Source organism: Hemiscyllium ocellatum, chromosome 32 (assembly GCF_020745735.1).
Source record: "Hemiscyllium ocellatum isolate sHemOce1 chromosome 32, sHemOce1.pat.X.cur, whole genome shotgun sequence".
Lineage (NCBI taxonomy): Eukaryota > Metazoa > Chordata > Chondrichthyes > Orectolobiformes > Hemiscylliidae > Hemiscyllium > Hemiscyllium ocellatum.
The window spans coordinates 22613066-22629887 of NC_083432.1; the positions used below are offsets into that span (position 1 = coordinate 22613066).

General features: G+C 41.7%; 1 protein-coding gene across 1 annotated transcript in view; it reads right to left on the reverse strand.

Annotated features, from left to right (window-relative positions):
• The window catches only part of LOC132830870 (BMP and activin membrane-bound inhibitor homolog), a 61958-nt gene that overhangs the window by 24038 nt on the left and 21098 nt on the right, over positions 1-16822 (reverse strand). The window contains exon 2 of the mRNA XM_060848770.1: positions 1851-2135. Within this exon, the coding sequence (XP_060704753.1) occupies positions 1851-2135 (285 nt within the window). The remainder of the gene's footprint in view (positions 1-1850; positions 2136-16822) is intronic.

Genomic DNA, 16822 nt, shown 5'->3' on the forward strand with positions numbered 1-16822 from the left:
AAGTACACAAGGACAAAAGGAATAAAAGGATATGCTAATAGGGAGAGATGAAGAGAGGTGAGAGAAGATCAACCAGTTGGACTGAATGGTTGTGTTTGTGCTGGATGGTCTATGTAGCTCTATATTAAGCCAAGTTGAGTATTAGAGTGAGCCTTGACTCATAACAAAGTTTTTCCAATTTAACAAAACTTCTAACAGGGTTGAAAGAGAAGAGTATATTTTCCTGATTCATTCGTTATATATCCTGAGGAGAAGCCAAAACATTTTTAAGCCAATGCATATTTATTGAGGTTGTAATGAGGAATACATGAAAGTCAATTTGCAAACAGCAAGCTCCCACAATCGACCACAGGATATTTAGCAGAAAATATTTTATAGTGATGTTGGCAGTGGGATAAACATTGGCCAAGATGTTGGAGAGAATTCTGTTGCTCTTCTTAAAAATATTGTCGTGGGATTTTTATGGCTTTGAGCGAGGGAAATCATGTCTCACAAATTTGATTGAGTGTTTTGAAGACATGACCATCTACCAGAACGGTAGATGTTGTTTACTTGGGCTTTACTAAGCCTTCAACAAGGTTACATATTGTAGATGAATTAGTAAAAGTAGGTCACATAGGATATAGGATTGCCAACTGGATACATAATTGGCTTGACAGTAGGAGACAGAGTGGTGGTAGAGAATTGCGTTTTGAACTGGAGGCCTGTCAGGAGCTCTGTTCCACAGGGATTAGTGCTGGGTCCTATGTTGTTTTTCATTTATATAAATGATTTGGATGAGAATATGAAGCATGGTTAGTTAGGTTACGGACAACATCAAAATTGGTGGCATAGTAGATAGTGAAGAAGGTTTTCTAAGATTGCAAAGGGGTCTTGATCAAATGGGCTGAGGAGTGGCAGATGACGCTCATTATGGATATATGCAATTTTTTGCATTTTGGTACAACAAACAAGGTTAGGACATACAATTAAAGCTTTGGCCTTAGGTGGTGTTGTAGAACAGAGGGGCCTTGGCATTCATGCACTTTATTTGAAAGATGCGACACAGTAGGTGAGGTAGTTAAGATGGCATTTGGCATGCCAACATTCATTGCTCAGTGTAGGAGCTATAAAGTCATGTTGAGGTTGTACACAATGTTGCTAAGGTACTTTTGGAGTACTGTGTGCAGTCCTGGTCACCCTGGAAGATGTAGGAAAGATATTATTAAATCGAAAAGGGTTCAGGAAAGGTTTACCAGATCATTGCCAGGACTGGAGGGTTTGAGTTATAAGGAGACGCTGGGACTTTTGTCACTGGAACATAGGAGGTTGAGAAGTTACTGCATGGAAGTTTATAACATCACAAGGGGTATAGACAAGGTGAATTGCAAAGGTCTTTTCCCTCGAGTGGAGGCATTCAAAAGTAGAGGGCATATTTTTAAGATTAAAGGAGAAGGATCTAAAAGGGAACCGAGGAACAACTTTCTCACACAGAGGGTGATTTGTGTGTGGAATGAACTGCCAGAGGAAGTGATAGCTGCAGGTACAGTTACAAAATTAAAAAGACATTTGGACAGATACACGGATAGGAAAGATTTAGAGGGATTTTGGCTAAATGCAGGCAAGTGGGACGAGTTCAGTTTAGTTTGGGAAACATGGTCGGCGTGGATGAGTTGGACTGAAGGGTCTGTTTTCATGCTGAATGACTCTATGACTCCATAACTCTAAGTAGAAAATTCTACTGAAGTGTAAATTTCCCAATGCACTGTGATACTGTCCTATGTCCCACAGCAAATCCTTTACAGAGTGACAAAATTCTATTGAAGGTCTCTTCAGATAAACCATGCACTTAGTGTTCTAATATTCCTTACCTGACATGCTATTCGCAGAATGCAGCAAAACTTCCTGTAGCCCTTTATAATTACACATATCTTCCCAGCAACACTCTAAGAGTGACCAGTGTCCTTTATGGTGGTAGGAACCTTGTGATTGGCAGATCTCCGTTGTATTGGAGAAAGTGTCCATACAGCCATGAAGTAACGGTGAATTGACATTCTGAGGGTCCAGTAGTCTGGTAAAACAGGCAGAGAGCTGGGACTTGCACATGTAGCCTGTTGCTACGCACTGCGGTCCATCACAATAGCATCTGATTTCACCTAGAATAAAAAAAAGAGGTTCGCATGAGAGAGGGCATTTAAGGAGGGAAACTGAAGAAAAAAAGCATTTTGGAGCAAACCAACCTTGTTAGTTGAAGGGTAAAAACATAAAACCATTAAACAATATCTTCAGATCATTCAGAATGTTCCTATTTACTACTGAGAAACAATGAAACATTTACAATTCACATATAATGTGCTCCTCCACCCCTTCCTATTGGTGATTACTATTCCCTTCCGTTTCTACCTACCTCCCTCCCAGTAGTAGCTCCCCAACCCAATTCTGTCATCTGTCTCTGACAGAGCTGCCCGCTTACGTTTCCTTCCAGTCTGTATCACTGCTCCTCCTGATGTGGTGACAATCGTTCCTGGAGCTGAACAGTTACCTGTCATTCACTTTGCTGCAATTTTCAGAGACAGAATATCCTTTAAATTGGAGTGGTAGCCAGAACCTGAGTTATTTAATTGCCGTAGAGTCAGGCTGTGGATTTTCATTCTTACTTCTCAGATTTTTCAATCAACCCAGCCTTATCATGAGATGACAGGAAGGTGGAATCGAGGCCACAATCAGATCAGTGACTATTTTGCTGAATGGCACAGCAGGCTTGAGGGGATGAATGGCCTACTCCTATTCAGAATCTGTACATTGACAGAGTTCCTAAGAGACTGTTCTGGAATCCTGTCACCATTTGTGGAAAGAGATGCTGTTTAACAGAACTCCTTGGTCTAGCTCTAATGTTAAGGCCATGCCTCTGTTCTGGCCTATCCTACAACAGGAAATAATTTCTCTCGATTTACTTCGTCAAATCTTCTGGCCATCTTAAACACCTCAATTCTAGCATGCCTTAATCTTCCTATCCAAGGAAAGAAAGTCGTAATTTTGCAACATATTCATGTAAATTAACTTTACGGCCCTGTTTTTAATCTAATAAATCTGTGCTTCACCGTCTCCAAGGCAACCGTCCTGTTTCACAGATACGGTGCCCAGAACAATACTCCAGATGGGGTCTAACCAGAACTCTATGCAGCTGTGATATAACTTCCAGCCCTTTGACTGCCAACACCTTGAAATAAAAGTGAATAATCTATTAGCCTTTTCGATTGCTCCTTGTTCCAGTCACCTAGATCTTAGTGGCTTTATACTTCAATCTATAAATCTCTGACCCATCGACAGTTCCTACATTCTCATCAATACTCTGATCTGTCTTTTCCATATTATGTTCAAACTGCTACAGCATTACACATTCATGTACACATCAACAACGCTTTGCAAATTTCTGTTGCCATTTCTGCTGTTTCCCATGTTATCTAGCTTAATTATCATGAACAAGCTGAACTGCATAGCCCCCTATTCTACCATTCAAGATAATTATCGATACAGAGATCTCTGACTTCTCCTGTCTTCGCCATCTCTATTTCCATTTCTGAGGATTTACCGGCCACCCATTTCAACTAAAACTCATTGACACCCACAGTTACCTGGTCTATACATCCTCACACCTGCTATCTGTACGGACTCCATCCCATTCTCCCAGTTTCTCCGTCTCCGCAAATTAGTTCTGATAATGCCACCTTCTGCACAGGTGGTGAGGGGTTGCTCAGAAACATCCACTTTTTTCTTCAACCGAGGATTCCTGGCTACTGTGGTTGACAGCCGCTTAGATGTGTCCAACCCATTTCCTGCACTTCTGCCCTCATCCCCTCTTCTTCCCTCCCCACAACAGCTACAGGGTCCCCCAGTGCTCGCTTACCACAAACCAGGGTCTGTATTCAAGGGGTCATAAGGTGCCACTTCCAAGGATGCCACCACCAGACACATGTTCCACTCCCCTCTCTTGTCAGACTTCCTCATTCTCTCCAGAACATTGTGGTCTATTTCTCCTCCGCTTTCAATACCCCCCCACATCCCCTCAGCACCGTCCCCTGGAATCGCAGAAGATGTAATACCTGCCCATTTACTTCCTCCCTCCTGACGATCCAAGTCCCCAAACACACCTTCCTGCTGAAGCAGTTTTTACCTGCACTTCACTCAGTCCAGTTTACTGTATTCACTACTCGCTATATGGTCTCCTCTACATTGGGGAGATGAAACACACACTGGGTTACTGCTTCTGGAACACCTATGTTCTGTGTTCAAAAATGGCCCTGAGCTTCCAATTTCCTGCCACTTCAACACACCATCATGTTCCCTGAGTCAGGCTTACTGCTCCAGTGAAGCTCAGCATAAACTGGAAGAACAACACCTCACTTTCTACCAGGGACTCTGTAGCCTGAAGGATTTAGTATTGAGTTCACTGGTTTTAGAAACTGAATGTCTCGTTCCATGTCCTTTATCCTCACTTACCATCATCCATCATCCATCTCTCTCTCTCTCTCTCTCTCTCTCTCTCGGTTCCATCTTCACCTATTCACGCACTCCAACCCATCCCCACCCAGCCACCTTCCACTAGCCCCACTGTCTTCAGCATTCATCCCACCATTTTCTGGCTACTTTCAGTTCTGGAAAGGGACCACTGGATTTAAAAAGGTTAACTCTGTTTTCTCTCTACAGGTGCTGCCAGACCCGCTGAGTTTCTTTAGCAATTTCTGTTTTTGCTTCAGATCTTCGGCATATGCAGTTCTTTGTTTTATCCTATCTAAACCAATAGGTTGGTTCTGTTAACAGTAAATACATATCAGAAAGTACAAACATTTATAATAGAAATAGCCAGCAGTATAGCGATTGAACGCATGCAACTGGCATCATTATGCACTACAATCTAAGGACCTATGCTAACCGAGCCCTAGTTCAGCAGGTAGCATAGTGTTTACTTAATTCAACATTGAGACAGCTCAAAGCTAACTTCAACTTTTTTAGATTAGATTAGATTCCCTACAGTGTGGAAAGAGGCCCTTCAGCCCCACAAATCCACAACAACCCTCCGAAGAGCAACCCACCCAGACCCGTTCCCATTCACCCTTGACTAATGCATCTAACACTGCGGACAATTTAGCATGCCCAATTCACCTAACCTGCACATCTTTGGGCTGTGGGAGGAAACTGGAGCAAACCCACACAGACACAGGGAAAATGTGCAAACTCCACACGGACAGTTGCCCGAGACGGGAATTGAACCCAGGTCCCTGGCACTGTGAGGCAGCTGTGCTAACCACTGAGCCACCGTGCTGCCCCATTTCAGCATATAAAGCAAATATAGTCCATGTGATCCGTTAAACCTGGTTGGAAATACCACAGAACGTTCCACATCGACAGTGAACATCAACCCAAAGTTCAGAAAAGCGTCTTAAATTGTCAAAATATTAAACTCACAACCGCACTGAGTATTTCAGTTGAATAGCATAGATCCATTTCAGGGGAGGCTAGATAAAATGTATTGGCAAGGATGGAGTAGAAAGTTTACCCTGAGAGGGTTAGCTGATCTCACAAGTGAAATCTTGTGTGGAGCATGAACATGGATAGTTTTGTCAAATGACCTGGCTCTATGTTGTATATTCTATGAAAACCTCCGTAAATTCTGATATCTCCTTCCCAACACTTGAAGCTCCTCTAAAACATATGGTTTGTCAGGGAGATCTGATCTATTAGTGTCAACTACCACTTCTTAATAGAGTGCACACCTTCAACTTAATGTATCAAATTCCAGTCTGGGTACCTCAAGTGGAAAGGTGCCCAGTATTCAACACAGGAATGCAGCATTCAATTTTAAACATGTGTTTTAATGCAAGTTTGGAATTTTCACTGTTCTAATAATTGCCAGCATTTCTATCTGTGATTAGTTTGAGAGCCAGGCCAGGAATTATATTCCACTATGCTTAAGGTATGCAAGTTTTCACTTTGTTGCAAAACCTTAAGTTGTCAGTTTATATTTAATAAATAACCTTCTACAGAGAGGCTCTAGGATCCCAAATTTGTCAGTAAATTGTTTGGAAAATGCTAACTATATAAATCACACTGCATTATAAACATTGAAGGAAAGTGGTTTTGGCCTTGTATCAACATGAATAACACAACATAAGGACATAGGCTCAGACCACTTCATCTCCACATCATAAATAAATTAATTATGTTCCTGATCAACCAAATAGCTGATTATTGCGTCTGCATTTTCAGTGAACTCTCTGAGTGTCCTAGCAAGATTTGTAACTCCCTAATTTTGATATCTCATGGGCATTCACTTGCTTGCAAAAGGCACAGAGTAACTGATTCACATTTTGAAAGTCTCTGACACGTTAGTTAAAAGCCATAGCTTACAGCAACAGATGTGGTGAAATAAACTGGCTTTTTTCAGACTCAAAGTGTTTTTTTACTGTAAAAAAATAGAAGAGCACTTTTCTTTCTGAAGGTCTGAAGGGTTCTGACCAAATAATCACACCCACAAACTCCCACAGCTAGCTGGGAACCAATTGCACGGTTGTTGACAGGCAAATGGCCATTGTATCAACAACTGGTCACCATTCTACAGACAAACAGTCAGCTACCTGTTGCTGCTCAAAACTCATTTTGTAAACTTCCTCCCTGACTCCAGCTCATTGGAAACTAAAACTGCCCTATTGACTGAACAAACAGCACTGTAAACAACACTCAGAATGAGTATCAGTAACCCACCTTTATAACATGCAGGAATACTTTACACAATCCTTGTTTTCCATTTGCCATTTCAACCCACAACCAAAACTACTGAAATGTAAAAACTACACAGTCTTTACAGTGAGCTAAATCCTTTAAGATCTAATTGTGGGATGTTGGTGTCGCTGTCTGAGCCCATCATGTATTGCCCATCTCTACTCACCTTTGAGAGGATGGTGGTGAGTTGTCTCTTTGAACTGCTGCAGTCCATGTGCTGTAAGGAGAAAGTTCCAAGATTTTGACCCAATGAAGAAACAGCGATATATTTGCAAGTCAGGATAATGAGTGACTTGGAGGGGACTTGCAGGTAGGTGGCATTATAGGAAAGGATATAGGAAATGAGGCATGATATAGTTTCTCAGCAGTTACTTTTCACATGACAAGTTTAGTTGACTTGTTGCAGTGAGGTACTGGATGGATATGGGATGTTTCTTGGAAGGGACATTCAGACTGTACCTCAAGGATTGGTGCAGTAGGATCTGGATGAGCTTTGTGAATATGATGGGTACAAGAGCAGGTCAGAGGCTGAGAATTCTGTGTCACGTAACTCTACTCCTTATTCCCCAATGCCCATCAACAATGGGCAAGTCAGAAATCACATGAAATATTTTCCATTTCCCATGACAAATGCAGCTCTACCAACACTCAAGCAGCTCAACACCATTTAAGAGAAAGTAATTTTGAATTGGTCAACCCTCTATCTGTTCTATTGCAATTTCTATTCAAACAAGACATTTAAATTATCAAGAGCAAAAGTGACAGACTTTGCACATCTGAGATTTTCAAGTGTGTTGCATGCACTAGTGCAAAGTTGCTACATGCATAGATATCCAACAGATTGCCTTAATAGTACTCCTCGAACTTCAAGGGTATTAATGTTGTACCACAAGGTATTGGAGTACAAGTCTGTCCAAAGTTCTTGGCTCTGAAGTTTTCGCACTAGTTTCAATGTTGTTGAAATAAATAGATTAAAGCCTCTTCCAATGGACCCTCAAGACGAGATTTGGATAAGGCATTAAATGTTCGTAAACTGACCTCTCATGGCTCCAATTTCACTTTTTATGAAAATGAACAAACTATTCATCAAATAGTATCTCACAAAATGAATCTAAAAATGCTCATCTCAGAGGGAGTCCTATTTCCCAGTATTTTGACCTATCTTTGATGATTAACACATCTCAAAATAGAGAAGCACAAATTAGTTACATACAGATGTGCCTGGTTTATCACTCTATCTTGTATTGTGAATATGGCTGCTATCTTGAAATTTCTTATTATGACTATGATTCCAATTTTTAAAAAAACTGCATAGAGAGGGATTCTAGCCTCAACTAGTCTGTCTTTGAACATTCTGTTAGTTGATGCTTTCAAAAAATGATATGGAGCCCTCATAATAATGCACCAAGCAATCAAAACTGAGGGGAGTTATTGATTTTGATCTTCACTGAGTCCAAAAACATCCACGGAAGCTTTACTTTTATACAAATATTTTGAATCATTCTGTACAGATGTGGTTTGATACAACTCTAAAGCAGGTTTGCTTTAATACACTCAGAGAAAATTCATAATTTTTAGAAATTGTAATTGAAGATTCATGGAGATTCTAATCATTCAGAGCTTTGGCTGTTAGTCAAGCCACTTTGAATGATCTGGTAATGAAGAGAAATAAAAACAAAAGACTTCACAAATGACCCAAACAAATTCACTTAATGTGTTTCCTGTTGTCCATACCTTGCATCTACAGTTTCTCTCTCTCTTTCGGAAAGCTCACTTTCTGAAGTTATGGATAGCTAATTGGGAATGCTTGCTGCTCCCGCTTCCCGTCCTCCCAGCTTTTTGATTACCTTGTACAGAGAGTACAGTGGCATATGGAAATGTATCATATTCCCTAATCAAAAACAATAAACACACTAACATGCAGAAATGTTGTAAGCTGGAAAAGACCAGCTAGACAAGCCCGCTCCATACTCCTGATGGTTGGAACATCATGGCAAGACTTGCTATCACCTCCCCTGTAGCCCATCTCCTGAGAGAAACAAAAGGAGAAGTGATAAGATACCCTGAAAAATGTTTTCCTAATTCCTTCAGGGATCAAAACAAAGCTGGATCATCATGTGTTATCTCAAAAGGTACTTATCTTCTATTTGATCCAATCTCTGCATCAAGGGCCATCCAGTTCCCTCTTGAACTTATCAGAGAGTCAGCACCAGCCACAACACATTCCATAGTCTCACTATGATAAGTGATAAGACTTATCTGTCTAGGATAAGAAGAACTGTCTAACATTCAGTCCGTTCCTACCCTGTTACAGTTCAGGTTCTTGGTGCCTTTGAGATAAGAGGGCTCAAATCTTTGCTAGTATAAATTAATGAACATTTATTAACTATTTAGACAGACATGGTTCAGCAGGACTTTGTTCAAATATCATTTCCATAGGTCCCCATTCCATGTGATCTGATATCACTGATGATGCACTCAAGCTGTGAGCATAGCATCTACTTATCCCTTACACTACAGTTTAAACAAATCTCCCTATATAACCCTATTACACCAACCTGCTACTGCTGCCTCATTTGCAGCTACTTAATTTGAAAAGATTTTTCTGTAATAAGTTACCAATTTAAGGAAAAGTGTTTTAAATGATGATTAATATTTGATTTATCCTCCATATAAGAGAAGAGGACTTTGGATCAGACATTGACCAACCAGCCCATTCAGCTTGCTTTACCATTTGATAAGATTGTAACTGATCTGGGTGTGGTCTTAACTCACTTTCTTGCCTGTCCCTCACAACTTTGACTCCCTTAACAATCCAAAACAATCTAACTCAACCTTCAATAAATTCAATGATCCAGCTTCAATTGCATTCTAGGGGTAGGGCATTCCATGCACTAATGACCATTTGAGAGGAAGAAGTTGTCTTCATCTCCATTGCAAATAGGAGGCTTCTTATTCTAAAACAGTGTCCCCCCGTTTCAGTCTCCTCCACAAATGGAACCAGCCTCCAAATATCTACCGCAGCAAGTCCCCTCAGGATCTTATAGTTTTCAAAGATTGCTTCTGAATCTTCTAAACATCAACATCATCTCTGTTGACTGCATTAGATCAAATAAGTCATGGAGTCATACAGCATGGAAACAGACCCTTCGGTCCAACTAGTCCATTCCAACCATGTTCCCAAACTAAACCAGTCCCACCTGACTGCATTTGGCCCAAATCCCTCCAAACCTTTCCTATTCAAGTTCTTATTCAAATATCTCTTAAACATTGTAACTGTATCAGCATTTGCCACTTCCTCCGGCAATTCTTCCACACACCCAACACTGTGTACTAAAGTTGCCCCTCATGTCCTTTTTAAATTTTTCTCCTCCCATCATAAAAATATGCCCTCTAGTTTAGAACTCACCCACCTCAGGGTAAAGAACTTTGCTATTCACCTGATCTTGAGAAAAAGTCAGCTTATCCAGCCTATTTTCATAACTCAAACCTTCCATTCTTGGCAACATTTCTGAACTCTTTACACTGAAACCTGACTTTTATACCTGAAAACATGTTCAAAGATTAAAAAATAAATACAAGTTTAGTGCAAGTCCAATCATGTCTTATTAATCTATTTACTAATTTATTATTATCTATCTCTTTCTATGTAGAGTTTGTATTGCTTCGTTCTGTTGTTGAATTTTTCATAAATTTTCCTTCTCAAAGCTCAGGGGCATCCTAGGATGATTAACACTTCACCTATGCTCCGTCCTTGATGAGGACTTTCTGGAATCTATTCGAAGAAACATACAGGAGAAAAGAAGATGCAGCTATTCATCTGAGCAACTGAAACAAATCAGAAAGTTTTCAAAGAAATATTGACTGACATGGTTACTTTTTCCAATAAAAAGCTTGTGTGATGAGATAACTCATGAAATGCAAGATGTATTCAATGTTTGTGAGAGTCTGGGAAAATACAAGCATAAATCAGTGATTAGATTATTCAAACTTCGAGATTTAAAAGTGTTAATATTTTAACAGTGAGGAAGGGCAAGATACTTAAAGCTATTTCATATTGTTTAAATTAAACAAAGAACTGTTCATGCTGGAAATCTAAAACAAACATTGCTAGAATAGCTCTGCAGGTCTGGCAGCATCTGTGGAGAGAAAGCAGAGTTAACATTTCAGGTCCAGTGACCCTTCTTCAGAACTTCAGATGCTACCAGGCCTGCTGAATTTCTACAGCACTTCCTGTTTTTGTTTGACATTGTTGATGTAACGGTAAACAATTGGGAGCCAATTTGGAAACAGTGCTTTAAGCCTTCATTTTAATTCAAACTAGAAGAAAAAGATTGCATTAAAACATTACATTAAGAAACAACTTTACATGAGTTTTCTTAATTGTCCAAAGACAGAAAATAATTCAAAACTTACAAAACAGTTTATAACACTGAAGTCACAAACCGAATTCTTCCTCTAAAATTCACTTGAATTGCATCAGTGAACATTAAGGGATCATAAACTCCTTGGCTGGGAGTCCAACAATTACAATGGGATATTACCCACAGCAAATCTCAAATTCTCGTACGAGTGGGATTTGAGATGGTGGGCGTTTGGTATGCTTTCCTTTATTGGTCAGAGTATTGAGTACAGGAGTTCGAAGGTCATGTTGCAGCTGTACAGGACATTGGTTAGGCTACTGTTGGAATATTGTGTGCAATTCTGGTCTCCTTCCTATCGGAAAGATGTTGTGAAACTTGAAAGGGTTCAGAAAAGATTTACAAAGATGTTGTCAGGGTTGGAGGATTTGAGTTATCAGGAGAGGCTGAACAGACTGAGGCTGTTTTCACTGGAGCATCAGAGGTTGAGGGGTGACCTTATAGAGGTTTACAAAATTATGAGGGGCATAGATAGAGTAAATAGGCAAAGTCTTTTCCCTGGGGTTGGAGAGTCCAGAACTAGAGGGCATAGGTTTAGAGTGAGAGGGGAAAGATATAAAAGAGACCTAAGGGGCAAACTTTTCACACAGAGGTTGATACGTGTATGGAATGAGCTGGCAGAGGAAGTGGTGGAGGTTGGTACAGTTGCAACATTTAAGAGGCATTTGGATGGGTGTATGAATAAGAAGGGTTTGGAGGGATATGGGCCAGGTGCTGGCAGGTGGGACTAGATTGGGTTGGGATATCTGGTCAGCATGGACGGGTTGGACCGAAGAGTCTGTGTCCATGCTGTACATCTCCATGACTCTGAGTACTGCTGCTTATAGTGAGTGGGAGGAACAGGACAGTATTGGATGAGAGGGGCACCTTAAGGCCGTGGTGCCTAGTAAATGACTCGAGTTTGGAACGATAGTGCGCAAAAACCCACCAAACATAATGCAGAGAAACCCTCTTTGAATTTCAAAGATGATGACACTCAGCTAATTTCTAATATATTTCAGTGTGAATTAGTAACAATTGTCCAATTACTCAGGAGAGCCCTGGCCATAATAGTGCTAAAAATGCTTTGACTCTGATGTTGCCAAAACTCCATGAAGGGAACTTGTCTACTACCTGCCAGATTGGTACCAATTGAAGAAAGAATGTTCCCAGGCAATAGTCTTGGTCACAGTCATGGCTGAGATTTACCTTCATTTTTACTGACGAACCAAAGATCAGAAATGGTCTCCCAAAACATTAAAGTAACCTATACTCAAGTGCATGCAGGTTATGGTCACTAAGTCCTGTTTCAGCACTCTGACATACAGTGCTCTGTGCCAACATTTCTGCCACTTTAACAGTTAAACTGCAGGAAATAAAAAGGACAAATCAAATTTCTAGGGAAACAAAACATACCTATTCAAACATGAACAGGTTAACATTTTAAAATCTGATTGAAGATTTGTAGCTCGGGTATCCGTTGTTGTGGTTCTGCTCGCCGAGCTGGAAGTTTTTGCTGCAAACGTTTCGTTCCCTGGCTAGGGAACATCATCAGTGCTGTTGGAGCCTCGTGTGAAGCGCTGCTTTGATGTTTCTTCCGGTATTTATATTGGTTTGTTCTTGCCGCTTCCGGGTGTCAGTTTCAGCTGCAGTGATTTGTATGTGGGGTCCCGGTCGATGTGTCTGTTGATGGACGTTCTTGCCGTTTCCGGGTGTCAGTTTCAGCTGTAGTGGTTTGTATATGGTGTCCAGGTCAATGTGTCTGTTAATGGAGTTTGTGGATGAATGCCATGCTTCTAGGAATTCTCTGGCTGTTCTCTGTCTGGCTTGTCCTATGATAGTGGTGTTTTCCCAGTCAAATTCATGTTGCTGGTTGTCTGAGTGTATGGCTACTAGAGATAGCTGGTCGGAAACGGCAAGAACGTCCATCAACAGACTCAGGCGACTGACTGTGTGGAGTTTGCACGTTCTCCCCGTGTCTGCGTGGGTTTCCTCCGGGTGCTCCGGTTTCCTCCCACAGTCCAAAGATGTGCGGGTCAGGTGAATTGGCCAAGCTAAATTGCCCGTAGTGTTAGGTAAGGGGTAAATGTAGGGGTATGGGTGGGTTGCGCTTCGGCGCGTCGGTGTGGACTTGTTGGGCCGAAGGGCCTGTTTCCACACTGTAAGTCTAAGTCTAAGACACATCGACCTGGACCCCACATACAAATCACTGCAGCTGAAACTGACACCCGGAAGCGGCAAGAACAAACCAATATAAATACCGGAAGAAACATCAAAGCAGCGCTTCACACGAGGCTCCAACAGCACTGATGATGTTCCCTAGCCAGGGAACGAAACGTTTGCAGCAAAAACTTCCAGCTCGGCGAGCAGAACCACAACAAAGGTTAACATTTTGATTGTGATCAAATCTTCAATGGTTACACTCAACGCTTTAAATGTTTTCTTTCAATTGTTGATTGACCTGCTGTGCATTTCCAGTTTTCTTACTATTTAAACAATTGCTTATCAACAATATTAATTCTCAGATATAAGCTGACTTGAGTTTTCTTCAACATTGAATTTCGGTTGATATGGCCATTTGTCAGATGACTGTTGGAAGATAAAATGTTTTGAAAATGTCAAAAGGAAATGTAATTTAAAATATATTTATTAGTCTTTTGTATTAGGAATTTCCATCAAAGAAGCTTTCACTATGTGGCTACTTTCATAGAACATAGAACATGACGGCGCAGTACACGCCCTTCAGCTCTTATATTGCACCAACCTGTGGAACCAATCTGAAGCCCATCTAACATAAACATATGGAAGAAAATGGAATAATGTATCAAATGACCATTTAAATGCCCTTAAAGTTGGCAAGTCTACAACTGTTGCACGCAGTGTGTTCCAAGCCCCTTACTATTCTGAGTAAAGGAGCTACTTCTGACATCTGTCCGATATCTATCAACCCTCCATTTAAAGCCATGTCCTCTCACGCTAGCTATCACCATCTGAGCAAAAAGGCTCTCATTGTCCACTCTATCTAATCCTCTAATTATCTTATACGTCTCAATTAAGTCACCTGTCAGCCTTCTTCTCTCGAATGAAAACAACTTCAAGTTCCTCAGCCTTTCCTCATACGATCTTCCTCCAAACCAGGCAACATCCAAGTAAATCACTTCTGAACCCTTCCTACATTGCAGTGACCAGAACTGTACGCAATACTCCAAATGCAGCCGCACCAGAGTGACCTCACGGTTCTGAAACTCAATTCCTCTACCAATAAAAGCTAACACACTGTATACCTTTTTAACAACCCTATCAACCTGGGTGGTAATTTTCAGGGGTGTATAGACCCCAAGATCTGATTGCTCATCTTCACTGCCATGCCCGAAACGTCGATTCTCCTGCTCCTTGGATGCTGCCTGACCTGCTGCGCTTTTCCAGCAACACATTTTTCAGCTCTGATCTCCAGCATCTGCTGTCCTCGCTTTCTTCTAAATCCCATCTGGCCCAGGGGACCTATCTATTTTCACACTCCCCAGAATTGCTAACATCTCCTCCTTGTGAACCTCAATCCCAACTAGTCTAGTAGCCTGCATCTCAGTATTGACCTCGATGACATTGTCTTTTTCTGGGGTGAATACTGATGAAAAATATTAATTTAGTAACTTCTACTACCTCCTCGGACTCCACGCACTACTGTCCTTGATTGGCCCTAATCCTTCTTTTATTTCTGATATACCAATGGAAAGCTTTAGGATTTTCTTTTACCCTATTTGCCAACAACTTCTCGTGTCACCTCCTGGGCTCGTCTTAGTTCTCTCTTTAGGTCTTTCCTGACTAGCTTGTAACTCTCAATTGCCCAACTGAGTCTTCATGTCTCGTCTTAACATAAGCTTACTTCTTCCTCTTGCCAAGAGCTTTAACTCCTTTAGTAAACCACAGCTCCCTCACTCGACCACTTCCTCCCTGCCTGACAGGTAAATACTTATCAAAGGCACGCAGTGGCTGTTTCTTGAATAAGCTCCATATTTCAATTGTGCCCATCCCCTGCAGTTTCCTTCCCCATCCTTTATTAGTTTAGTTTACTTACAGTGTGAAAACAGGCCCTTCAGCCCAACAAGTCCACACCGACCCCACGAACAGCAACCCACCCAGACCCATTCCCCTACATTTACCTCTTCACCTAACACTGTGGGCAATTTAGCATGGCCAATTCACGTAACCTGCACATCCTTGGACTGTGGGAGGAAACTGGAGCACCTGGAGGAAACCCACACAGACATGGGGAGAATGTGCAAACTCCACAGACAGTTGCCCGAGGCGGGAATTGAACCCAGGTCTCTGACACTGTGAGGCAGCAGTGCTAACCACTGTGCCACCCTGATCCTGCCTAATCACATCATAACTGCCTTTCCCCCAGCTATAACACTTGCCCTGTGGTATATACCTCTTTCCATTGCTGAACATAACCAAATTGTGGTCACTATCATCAATGTGCTCACCTATCTCCAAATCTGACACTTGGCCAGGTTCACTATCCAGTACCAAATCCAATGTGGCCTCGTCCTTTGTTGGCCTGTCTATATACTATGTCAGGAAACCCTCCTGCACAAATTGGACATAAACTGACCCATCTAAAGTACTCAAACTATAATATTTCCAGTCAATATTTGGAATGTTAAAGTCCCCCAGAGCAACAACCCTGTTACTCTCACTCCTATCCAGAATCTCTACATCTCTGGAACTATTCAGAGGCCTACAGAAAACTCCCAACCGAATGACCTCTCTTTTTCTGTTTCTAACCTCAGCCCATACTACCCCAGTAGATGACTCCTCAAACGCCCTTTCTACCACTGTAATACTGTCCTTGACTAACAATGCCTCACCTCCCCACTTCTATCATCTTCTCTGTTCTTACTGAACCGTCACCAACCATCACTGTCCCTGCTCTATCCATGTCTCTGAAATGGCCACAACATCAAAGTTCCAGGTAGCAACCCCATGCTGCAAGGTCACCCACCTTATTCCGGATGCTCCAGGTGTTGAAGTAGACACACTTCAAACCACCTTCCTGCCTGCCGGTGCACCCTTGCAACCTTGAAACCATACTTCTGACCTCATTACTCTCAACCTCCTGTACACTGGAACTACAATTTAGGTTCCCATCCCCCTGCTGCATTAGTTTAAACCCTTCTAAAGAGCATTAGCTAATGTCCCGCCCCAGAATATTGGTACCCCTCTGGTTCAAGTGGAGACCATCCTGTTTGTAGAGGTCCCACCTATCCCAGAATGAGCCCCAAAAGCCAGGTATCTGAAACCCTGCCTCCTGCACCAACGCTGTAGCCACATATTCAATTCCTCTCTCTCCCTATTCCTCACCTCACTACCACGTAGCATGGGTAATAAACCAGAGACAACAACTCTATTCCAGCTCTAAGCTTCCACCTTCGTTCCCTGAATTTTTGCCTTAAATCCCCATCCCTTTTCCTACCTATGTTGTTAGTACCTATATGGACCATGACTTAGGGCTGCTCCCCTTCCCCCTCAAGGATCCCAAAAACACAATCTGAAACATCACGAATCCTGCCACCTGGGAGGCAACGAACCATCCACAGTTCTCTCTCATTCCCATAGAACCTCCCAACAGTCCCCCTAACTTTGGATTCCCCAGTGACTAA